Below are 12,751 nucleotides of genomic sequence, written 5' to 3'. Positions count from 1 at the left end.
TATTATGCTCCGGGTTCTGCTATTTTTATGTGATATGTATGTGGTAGTAATAATCTGGCACTATATGGCGGTGCTATGTGATAGGAATAATCCGGCACTGTATGGCGGTGCTATGTGACATGTATGTGGTGGTAATAATCTGACACTGTATGGCGGTGCTATGTGATAGTAATAATCCGGCACTGTGTGGCAGTGCTATGTGAGATGTATGTGGTAGTAATAATCCGGCACTATATGGCGGTGCTATGTGAGATGTATGTGATGGTAATAATCTGACACTGTATGGCGGTGCTATGTGATAGTAATAATCCGGCACTATATGGCAGTGCTATGTGAGATGTATGTGGTAGTAATAATCCGGCACTATATGGCGGTGCTATGTGAGATGTATGTGATGGTAATAATCTGACACTGTATGGCGGTGCTATGTGATAGTAATAATCCGGCACTATATGGCAGTGCTATGTGAGATGTATGTGGTAGTAATAATCCGGCACTATATGGCGGTGCTATGTGAGATGTATGTGATGGTAATAATCTGACACTGTATGGCGGTGCTATGTGATAGTAATAATCCGGCACTATATGGCGGTGCTATGTGAGATGTATGTGATGGTAATAATCTGACACTGTATGGCGGTGCTATGTGATAGTAATAATCCGGCACTATATGGCAGTGCTATGTGAGATGTATGTGGTAGTAATAATCTGGCGGTATTATTTGATATGCACTTGTTAGTGTTAATCTGGCATCATGTGTCCTTATTCTGTGGGATGAACATATCAGGAACATTTTGGTGATACTTTGCAGGCTGTATCACTATTTCGGTATAACGTTTATTGTGGCAGATACTTTGCTTTCCGTATTATAACATCACATGCAGAACAGAATGCTATAAAAGAGGATCATACGGAGCCCGGGCCCCTTGGACGCAACTGAGGGCCCTAACAGTAGTCATTTGGTCACACATACTGTAGCTATGGTGGGATGTGACCTTGTAAGCTCCGGCAGTACCACCGCCAGTGGCGTTACTTTGCCTCCCGCTCTCCATGACGACTCTTTCTTCAGTCTTTCTTCATGAGGATTTCTTCATTTTCCAGAGGTCAGTGAGGAAACACACCAGGAGCACAGAGAACAGGACACACAGCGCCCCGTGCGTGAAGACGTGCGGAGCCGACTGCTCCCAAAGAAATTCTACAGGAGAGAAATTCAGGAGAACGTAAGACCAAAAATATCACCGGTGGAACCAGAGCCCTTCACCCAACCTAGACTGACCACCACCATGTGCCCTGCTCCATCCCCCGATCAGACCCTAAGGACGCAAGTACCAGTGACCGTGCTCCATACACCGGCACCGGCTGTATCTGCAGCGCCCCAGAGTCCTGGTCGTTGCAGTACTGTGGCTCCGCCGCTAAGGGGGGCTATGGTACGTCTGATGGCACTGAAGGAGTTCATCTGACCAGGTATCACATACACCAATACATTTCACAGCCGGGCCTCCGGGGGGAGCTAAGGGTTCTATTCATTAGGCCACTCCTCACAGTCTGGTAAAACTGGGGGTTAGGCAGGAAGTTAGAGAGAAGCTGACTGGGTTGGAACCAGGCAACACCTTGTGGCAGAGGGTGTTTTAGGGGAAGATTCGGTAGGGTCCCTGTCAGGGGTGGGATCCTGACAGAGGCCTGGCAAACAGAGAGAAAGCTACGGGACCGCGCCTGCACTTCATAGCGGCGGTGCCCTAAGAAAGGATAAGAAGCGAGATTTATTGTGCTGAGTGAGAAACGAGATCAACGCAACAGGGAGAATACCAGTAGGAGTCGTGCTGTTAGACCGAGGCAACATCCTACTGAGGCGTAAATAACCGGTGGCCAGAACGCCGAGGAAGTACAGGGCTCTAAGCATTAATTCAAACCAACGGCAGGGCAGAGAGCTATAGGCTGGCTGTCTCACCTACATCACCTACGCAGACATAGGGGGCAACTTGTGGAGAGGGGCGACTCTAGGGTCCCGGAAGAGCTCCGAGCCTTCCCGTCATACGGGTGCGTCCTACCATAAGATCTGGGGGACGAGAAGAAGAAGAAGAACATCAGAATCGAGTTGTGAGGGAACACGAGAAACAGACACAACAGTTGTGGGGACTATCCCGTAAGCACAGCAGGGGAGGACCACAACACATAAGCGCTAGAAGGAAGGCACAGATTTCCACCTGCGAAGGGAACTCTGGAGGTGCCATCGGACCGGCCGGACTTGCGCAGCCCGGCTAACCGTATTCCGGACTGAGGACCCAGAAGCCTTCAGTAAAGAGGTAAAGAGACTGCAACCTGGTGTCCTCGTTATTTACTGCACCGCACCACCACCATCCACATCTATCATTGTGCGCCCCTCAGCAGGGTCACGGACCGGGTCTAGCCACCATGACAACCCCAGAGCAGAGACTCAGAGGCCCGGTACTGGGTACCCCTCGGTCCTGCGGCAGTGGGGGCGCTACAACTTGGCGTCACGAACAGGATCTACTTAAGCCTGAAGAATCAGGTCATGCGTGCCTTGGAACTGTGATTTATTATACTTGGACTGTGACTTATTACAAAGACTGTGCCACGCCACTTGCCGCCAGAAGTTCCCAACAAAACCGCCGCCATTACAGCGCTAAGGAGAGCGCAGGAGAAGAAGAAGGGCGTGGAGTGGGCGTAGACAAGCTGGAGAGCGCGAAAGACAATGGCCGCCCAGTCTAAATATTTCTGCCCCTTGAGGACGTGTCCGTCAGCAGCCGGGATCCGCCTACTGATCCTCAATGGGGGGCGGAGACAACAAAAGCGAAACCGCCCACGAAGGAGAGAGCGGGAAAAGGACCAGGAAGAAGAAGTCAGCGACATGGAGGACGCCATGGCCAGCCGCCAGGAGCCGGAGCGTGGGGTCGGAGCTGAGGACTCCCCCAGCTACCCGGAGAGGCACCGCAGCCAGACCTCCACAGTTGATGCTGACCTCCTGCAGACCGGAGCGGACGAGCTGATCCACCAACTCCTGCAGACGCAGCTGAGCACTGAGGCCAGGTGGAAGAAGACCAACATCGGGAGCCCCACCAGACATCTGTCGGCAGCCTCATCTGGTCCGGAGCAAGAAAGAAGTTCCAGCGCTCCGAAGCCAGAAAGCAAGGCTCTGCCAGAAAGCGAGATGCTGCAAATGGAGATGACAACGCCGCAGCGCAAGGCCCTGCAGCTAGCGTTCCAGACCCCAGCGGAGACGGAGCAGATCGGCACCGGAGGAACCGCATCTGAAGCAGGTATGAAGGACGACCCTGCCCTGACGACCGACACCACTCCAGTGACTGCTAGTGCCACAGCTGCTGACTCCGTTCCAGTGACTGATCTTGCAGCAGCCGCTACCTCTGCTGCAGCAAATGCCCATACTCAAGCTGCGCAGACCTCCATCGCTGCGCATGATTTCACCGTACTCGAAAGACGGATTAACGGCGTTTGTCCAGCACTGGGTGTGACCCTGGACCTCACTTTTCCCAGGCCAAGAGGGGTTAAGTGCCAGGTGCAGCCCTGGAAGCCGTCCAACTAAACCTGGGAAACCTGAACATGTAAATAGTTAACTGTTTGTCTTCCTGATGTTTTGCTGCTAAAACCCGTCTAGGGTTATTCTTAAAGGGATCCCTTTGTTGACCCGGGATCCCTATTGTTTTTGTTTGTTTTCTACGTTTTGCACAAGTTATCAAAGAACTGCTGAATCATGAACAATGCATGATACAAACTCCTTGTATATAGTTTGCACCTTCTTAAAGGTGCTCTCTACTGGTTTTACATAAAAGACGGACTCTTTGCGAAGATACGGTTCTTGGAACCTGCACTGGAGTCCTTGCTGCATACGGACTTGCGGCTTGAGAAGTTGTACTACCTCATAGAGACTTGGTCCCCTCTTAAAGGGGATGTTCACATCCTGCATTTATGAACAGTGTTGCCTTAAGATGGTTGAATGGCAATAATGTCTTGAAAAGAAAGTATTGATGATGTTGATATGTGAAAGTTAAATGTAACAAACTAGTTGATTGTAAGAAATGTTCAATAATGTTGATAGAAGAATGAGGACAGGGAATGAACCCGTAGGGGTTAGTGGTGAGTCCTCCTAGGAGCCATACAGAGATGGCTCAGTGATCTTAAACTGAAAGAAAAATGATATGTTCTATACTGTGTATAGTAGTGGAAGGACAGTAGGCTCGGGCGGAAAGGAGCGGTCCTGTAACAGAAAGGAGAGGCAGTAGGTCTGGAGCAGTTAGGACAGGCGGTCCTGCAGACGTAAAGTAGGAGAATGCATAAAAGTTAATTAGCCTTATATGTGATATAAGAAGGTCTTTAGTGGATTTAGCGAGTACGTCCTTAAAGGCAAAGTTGGATTGTTGTTCAAAATTTTGCACTTAGTAGAATACCTGGTTGGGTAAGAAAAGTTATTTATAGTAAAGTTATTTAAAAAGTATTTAACCATGTTTGTAACGTTCAAGTGTCCTCACCTCCCATAAAGGGAAGCTCTGTTACAAAGTTGACTTGCATTTTCAAAATTGTATGTCTTTTTGCTGACATGTATTGTTGTTTTCTTCCCAGTCCAGGAGTACTGGATTTAACCGGGGGGGAGTGCAGCGCCCCAGAGTCCTGGTCGTTGCAGTACTGTGGCTCCGCCGCTAAGGGGGGCTATGGTATGTCTGATGGCACTGAAGGAGTTCATCTGACCAGGTATCACATACACCAATACATTTCACAGTCTGGCCTCCAGGGGGAGCTAAGGGTACTATTCATTAGGCCACTCCTCACAATCTGGTAAAACTGGGGGTTAGGCAGGAAGTTAGAGAGAACGCTGACTGGGTTGGAACCAGGCAACACCTTGTGGCAGAGGGTGTTGTAGGGGAAGATTCGGTAGGGTCCCTGTCAGGGGTGGGATCCTGACAGAGGCCTGGCAAACAGAGAGAAAGCTACGGGACCGCGCCTGCACTTCATAGCGGCGGTGCCCTAAGAAAGGATAAGAAGCGAGATTTATTGTGCTGAGTGAGAAACGAGATCAACGCAACAGGGAGAATACCAGTAGGAGTCGTGCTGTTAGACCGAGGCAACATCCTACTGAGGCGTAAATAACCGGTGGCCGGAACGCCGAGGAAGTACAGGGCTCTAAGCATTACTTCAAACCAACGGCAGGGCAGAGAGCTATAGGCTGGCTGTCTCACCTACATCACCTACGCAGACATAGGGGCAACTTGTGGAGAGGGGCGACTCTAGGGTCCCGGAAGAGCTCCGAGCCTTCCCGTCATACGGGTGCGTCCTACCATAAGATCTGGGGGACGAGAAGAAGAAGAAGAACATCAGAATCGAGTTGTGAGGGAACACGAGAAACAGACACAACAGTTGTGGGGACTATCCCGTAAGCACAGCAGGGGAGGACCACAACACATAAGCGCTAGAAGGAAGGCACAGATTTCCACCTGCGAAGGGAACTCTGGAGGTGCCATCGGACCGGCCGGACTTGCGCAGCCTGGCTAACCGTATTCCGGACTGAGGACCCAGAAGCCTTCAGTAAAGAGGTAAAGAGACTGCAACCTGGTGTCCTCGTTATTTACTGCACCGCACCACCACCACCATCCACATCTATCATTGTGCGCCCCTCAGCAGGGTCACGGACCGGGTCTAGCCACCGTGACAACCCCAGAGCAGAGACTCAGAGGCCCGGTACCGGGTACCCCTCGGCCCTGCGGCAGTGGGGGCGCTACATATCTGTTGGCAGATATGCAACAGATACAGACTTATTTGTGTTCAGGAGAAGTTTACACTTTTCTGACAGTAGATCGCGGTGTTGTTACTGTTATATGCGTAGCTGTATGTAATGCATATACTTGTTGTACTTTGGTTTCACTTTCTCTCTGGTAAAAGGTCCTTCAAACTTCCTGTTATGCTGTATTAAGAAGCTGATGCATGTACCTCATGTTCTGTGTAGATAAAAGTTGAATTACCCCATATAACCTACTCTCACAAGTTTCTTCTTGGAACAAACTATGAAGCAGTATCTACCGCCAGCGCAGATGTCAATGACACCAACACACTGGGCAGCGTCTAAACAGGAGGGCGATGCCTCCTCCTGCTTGCTGGTGTGGTTGTAGCCGGCTTCATGGCCTGTAAGCATTATGTATCCAGGTCAGGTGGTGCTTTCCGGCCAATGATTGAGTTAGTCAGAAGGACCAATGGCAGGACAAGGTTCAGCTCCCAATGAGGCTGCACTGGGCCCTAGTTAATGTCCCACATACTGTAAACAGCTGCCTGATGCCAGTTATTGTGTTTATTGCCCCTGGTGCCCACAGACCAGCTTGTCTCCCACCACTCTGCTGTGTGACCCGTCTGCTGTGTGATCCATCTTACACGACACCCAAGTCATTACGCCACACATACACACTGCTCATTGCCCATCACAGTACATGTACACTACGCCATACTGTGTGGGGACATTATACTGTGTGTGGGGGGAATGTACTGTGGGGACATCATACTGTGTGTGGGGGGAATGTACTGTGGGGACATCATATTATGTGTGGGGGGAATGTACTGTGGGGACATCATACTGTGTGTGGGGGGAATGTACTGTGGGAATATCATACTCTGTGTGGGGGGAATGTACTGTGGGGACATCATATTGTGTGTGGGGGGAATGTACTGTGGGGACATCATACTGTGTGTGGGGGGAATGTACTGTGGGGACATCATACTGTGTGTGGGGGGAATGTACTGTGAGGACATTATACTGTGTGTGGGGGAATGTACTGTGGGGACATTATACTGTGTGTGGGGGGAATGTACTGTGGGGACATCATACTGTGTGTGAGGGGAATGTACTGTGGGGACATCATACTGTGTGTGGGGGAATGTACTGTGGGGACATCATACTGTATGTGGGGGAATGTGCTGTGGGGACATCATACTGTGTGTGGGGGGGGAATGTACTGTGGAGACATCATACTGTATGTGGGGGAATGTGCTGAGGGGACATCATACTGTGTGTGGGGGGGAATGCACTGTGGTGATATCATACTGTCCATGAGGGAATGTGCTGTGGAGACATCAAAATATACGTAGGGAAAATGCACTGTGGGGACATCATACTGTGTCTGGGAGAAATGTGTGGGGGATTTTAATATGAGGACCTCACTACACCCTACACTACATGCACAACCCGCTCATAACATGCTACAGTACACATACACCCTACTCATTACATTCTACAACTCACTCATTACACCGTACAATACACGTACACCCACTCATTACACCTTACACTACACCTACACCCGCTCATTACACCGTACACTACACGTACACCCACTCATTACACCGTACACTATACGTACACTACACGTACACCCGCTCATTACACGGTACACTACACGTACACCCGCTCTTTACACCGTACACTACACATACACCCGCTCATTACACCGTACACTGTGCTCCAAATTATTATGCAAATTCGATTAAGTGTCTTAAAGATTTAATTGTTTTGTTTTTCAAATAAACTCATGGATGGTATTGTGCCTCAGGGCTCAATGAATCACTGAAATCAATCTTAAACACATGTGATAATTGGTTTTCCAGGTGATTCTAATTAAAGGAAAACTACTCAAAAATGATGTTCCACATTATTATGCAGGTCACAGGTTTCAAGCAATATGGGAAATAAAAAGGATCTCTCTGCTGCTGAAAAGCGTTAAATAGTGCAATGCCTTGGACAAGGTATGAAAAAATTAGATATTTCACGAAAACTTAAGAGTGATGATCATACTCTGATGAGATTTGTGACTGAAACAGAGCACAGACAGAGTTCATGCAAATAAAGGCATAATGAGGAAGTTTTCTGGCAGACAAATTCATTGGATTAAGAGAGCAGCTGCCGAAATACCATTACAAAGCAGCAAACAGTTATTTGAAGCTGCTGGTGCGTCTGGAGTCCCTCGAATCTCAAGGTGTAGGATCCTTCAAAGGCTTGCTGTGGTGCATAAACCTACTATTCGGCCACTCCTAAACAGTGTTCACAAGCAGAAACAGTTGCAGTGGGCCCAGACATACATGAAGACTAATTTTCAAACAGTCTTGTTTACTGATGAGTGTCGAGCAACTCTGGACGGTCCAGATGGATGGAGTAGTGGATGGTTGGTGGATGGCCACCATGTCCCATCAAGGCTGCGACGTCAGCAAGGAGGTGGAGGAGTCATAATTTGGGCTGGAATCATGGTGAACCAGCTGGTAGGGCCCTTTAAGGTTCCTGAAGGTGTGAAAATGACCTCAGCAAAGTAAATAGAGTTTCTGACTGACAACTTTCTTCTATGGTCTAAAAAGCCTTCAGGAGCAAAATCATCTTCATGCATGACAATGAATACCTCTGAGTAATTGGCTGCTATGGGCATAAAAGGAGATAAACTCATGGTGTGGCCACCATCTTCCCCTGACCTCAACCCTATAGAGAACCTTTAGAGGATCATCAAGCAAAAGATCTATGAGGGTGGGAGGCCGTTCACATCAAAACAGCAGCTCTGGGAGGGAAGAAATACAAGCAGAAACTCTCCGAAAACTCACAAGTTCAATGGAGGCAAGAACTGTGAAGGTGACAACAAAGAAGGCTCCTATGTTACATGTAACTTGGCCTGTTAGGAGGTTCTCTAGTTAAATAGCTTTTTTGTTCAGTGAATGTGACCTCCTAATGCTGCAAATTCCACAAATGAGACTTTACAGTTCTTTATATCAAATGTTTAGAAATTCTTCTGTGCCTAATAATTTGGAACAGTGTATTTTGAGTTTTTATTCATTGTGGAGATTATACTGTTATCATTGGGAGGTTTATTCAATAAAATTCGATGTATAATCTAACGGGTGATGACTTTTATTAGACTGACTGTCATTTGCACCGACCATTTAGGAAAATCCGAGAAAAATGTCATTTGCATAATAATTTGGAACACAGTGTACACTTCACACACACCCGCTCATTACTCCGTACACTACACGTACACCCGCTCATTACACCGTACAGCCGCTCATTACTCCGTACACTACATGTACACCCGCTCATTATACCGTACACTACACGTACACCCGCTCATTACACCGTACACTACACGTACACCCGCTCATTACTCCATACACTACACGTACACCCGCTCATTACACCGTACACTACACGTACACCCGCTCATTACTCCATACACTACACGTACACCCGCTCATTATACCGTACACTACACGTAAACCCGCTCATTACACCGTACACTACACGTACACCCGCTCATTACACCGTACACTACACGTACACCCGCTCATTACTCCGTACACTACACGTACACCCGCTCATTACTCCATACACTACACGTACACCCGCTCATTACACCGTACACTACACATACACCCTACTCATTACATTCTACAACCCGCTCATTACACCGTACACTACACGTACACCCGCTCATTACTCCGTACACTACACGTACACTACACGTACACCCGCTCATTACACCGTACACCCGCTCATTATACCGTACACTACACGTATAGTTGCTCATTACACCGTACACTTCACACACACCCGCTCATTACTCCGTACACTACATGTACACCCGCTCATTACACCGTACACTACACGTACACCCGCTCATTACACCGTACACTACACATACACCCGCTCATTACTCTGTACACTACATGTACACCCAATCATTACTCCGTACACTACACGTACACCCGCTCATTATACCGTACACTACACGTATAGTTGCTCATTACACCGTACACTACACGTACACCCGCTCATTACACCGTACACTACACGTACACCCGCTCATTACACCGTACACTACACGTACACTACACGTACACCCGCTCATTACACCATACACCCGCTCATTACACCGTACACTACACGTACACCCGCTCATTACACCGTACACTACACGTACACCCGCTCATTACACTGCACACTATACGTATAGTTGCTCATTACAAGTCTCTCTTACCTTGTACATACAGAACATAATTATGTAAAAATATGATTTGTCCTCCGGAGTTGTACATGGCGACGGTATAGTTCCCGCTGTTGTTCCGGGTGACATTAATCAAGGTCAGATGTCCGTCCAGGGAGACATTATAGCTACAGATCCTCCGGAAGTTATGTTCTGTCATGTCACAGCCTTTACTCCTGGCGATCAGGGCTGATTCTGAGGGTCCTGTGTATATCCAGATAAACTGATCACACTTCATGGGGTCTTCATCTCTGGTCAAGTTATATCTCATAGGTAGGAGAACATCGGAGTCCGGACGGGCGTATATAACTGTATGGGTCCCCGCCTCGGGGTCTAGTCCTGCCAGAAATGAAATATTCAGTGAGAGAATTATCTTACCTTACAGTCACAAGATCACATATTAGTGTTGTGTAGGATGTAAACGCACATCAGTCCATATTGGACTCCTCTGTTCGGATGCCCCATTTCATCTCCTCCATGGAGATTCTTACACAAGTCTGCTTTGTTGGCATATGCAACAGATTAGGACTTATTATAAGTGAAAGGAGGACTTTATACTAAACAGACAGCAGATGGCGATAGTGTGTAAAGTTATATACTTGCTGTAATGTGGGGAGGGAAACTCTCAGTTGTTGGTTGTTTTCTTACTTCCTGATTATTCTCTTCTTCTTCTTGAATGTGTTATATGCCTCAGTGCACGGATTGTGTGACACTGAATTGTATCTCATGTTTATCCAGTATGAAGTAAATACTGTTTACTCAAGATATCTTGCTGATTGAAGCTCTCGTAACTACAGCGGTGACTGCAAGAAGGTTTGCTTGATAAAGGTTGTTATACCGAAACGTCGCCGCAGAGGGCAGATTAAAGATGTAAGTTATACTTCACTGACTGCTGTGGCGCTGTCTTTCCTTTTTTGGATTTGTACTGGACTTTCTGGCTGGGTTGACCCCCTGGCATTGACGTGCGCCACATATTTGCCTATGGAAGGCATATGGATAGAGGGTGCGGTTTAATATTTTTTTGCTTGCAAAAACAGTAAAGTCTCCAATGGAAACTAATTATCTCAAAGAGATGAACAGTGAAAAAAAATATGCTACCAAATAATGAAGAATACAGAACAGCAATAGGAAAACTACTGTATCTAGCGACCGTTACAAGACCAGACATCGCAGCAGCAGTAGGAATCCTGAGTAGAAAGGCATCAAAACCAAATAAAGCTGATTGGAACGCCGTGAAGAGAGTAATGCGTTATTTGAAAGGAACTAGCAATGTTAAGCTGAAATTACCCACTAGTGATGATTGCATTTTAACAGGATATGTTGATGCAGATTGGGCTGGAGATCCAACTGACAGAAGATCTACCAGTGGACATATTTTTTTTCTCTCAGGTGGACCAATAAGTTGGACAAGTAAGAAACAGTCAATTGTGACACTATCTTCAACAGAAGCAGAATATGTTGCCGCAGCACATGCGAGTCAAGAAGTACTGTGGTTAATACAATTGTTGACAGAATTAGGACAACCACAGTTGGCACCAACAAAACTGAAAGAGGACAATCAAGGATGTCTTGTTCTTGCTCAGATGGAAAGGGTCAATCCAAGAACCAAGCATATTGATGTGAAATATCATTTCTTGAGAGATCATCAGGAACAAGGAGTCTTGAAGTTAGAGTACTGTCCTACTGAAGAAATGACAGCAGACATCCTCACGAAGGCGTTGAATGCTGATAAACATCAGAGACTAATAAAAAAGTTGGGTTTGATTGAATAAGTCCTTATTGTTGAGAAAGGGTGTTGGCATATGCAACAGATTAGGACTTATTATAAGTGAAAGGAGGACTTTATACTAACCAGACAGCAGATGGCGATAGTGTGTAAAGTTATATACTTGCTGTAATGTGGGGAGGGAAACTCAATTGTTGGTTGTTTTTCTTACTTCCTGTTATTCATTCTTCTTCTTGAATGTGTTATATGCCTCAGTGCACGGATTGTGTGACACTGAATTGTATCTCATGTTTACCAGTATGAAGTAAATACTGTTTACTCAAGATATCTTGCTGATTGAAGCTCTCATAACTACAGTGGTGACTGCAAGAAGACGCACTCTGCAACATGCTTTACATAGAAAACATCATCAAATCTAAACTGCATTGATGAGGGATGAATTCTCATTTGACGGAGCCCTGACTCCCACCGTGGCCGGCCTGTGTACAGACACCATTCACATAAGGCAAAATATTCTGTGGGTAGAAATTGTTTTTACTGTTTGCATTGAATTTTGCATTGCCATAGCTGGAGCGCAGCTTGTGTGACACACTCCAGCTCTCTCTCTTTGCATCTAGTATTGCTGTTATCATTATAATAACCATTAGTCTTATTTTCCAGCATATAATCCTCTGTCTTTCAATAAAGCCGATGTGTTGTATCTGCTTCCTCATCTACAGTAACATATTTGAGTCCTGCCCGAGTTAGCAACAGCTACACACTGATGACCAGTCCTTGTGTAAAGTCACTCTGCATATGAGTGTTGTGTCTGTATGTACAACCCTCATCTCCCTTCCCTACACTTTGTCTCACACCCATTGAGAAAGCTGAGAGTGAAACGCGCGTCGGGGTTGTAGCGGTGCTCATGCTTGCACTTTGTTTCTACATCTCAGCTGGGTGCGCTCTTTGTCTTATTCATGGATTACTCATTCTCACTCTTCCTCTTTATTGA

General features: G+C 46.9%; 1 protein-coding gene across 2 annotated transcripts in view; it reads right to left on the bottom strand.

Annotated features, from left to right (window-relative positions):
* Positions 1-818: 818 nt before the first annotated feature.
* LOC143814903 (uncharacterized) overlaps positions 819-12,751 on the bottom strand; it is a 196,892-nt gene continuing 184,959 nt past the window's right edge. For both annotated transcript variants that reach the window (XM_077293579.1, XM_077293580.1), the window contains one exon: positions 819-1,195. In XM_077293579.1, coding sequence (XP_077149694.1) covers positions 1,077-1,195 — 119 coding nt within the window. In that variant the 3' untranslated portion in view covers positions 819-1,076. The remainder of the gene's footprint in view (positions 1,196-12,751) is intronic.

This window comes from Ranitomeya variabilis, chromosome 3, assembly GCF_051348905.1.
Source record: "Ranitomeya variabilis isolate aRanVar5 chromosome 3, aRanVar5.hap1, whole genome shotgun sequence".
Classification (NCBI taxonomy): Eukaryota; Metazoa; Chordata; class Amphibia; order Anura; family Dendrobatidae; genus Ranitomeya; species Ranitomeya variabilis.
Note: the sequence above shows the minus strand (reverse complement) of the source record. Positions and strands in the feature narration are given on the sequence as shown.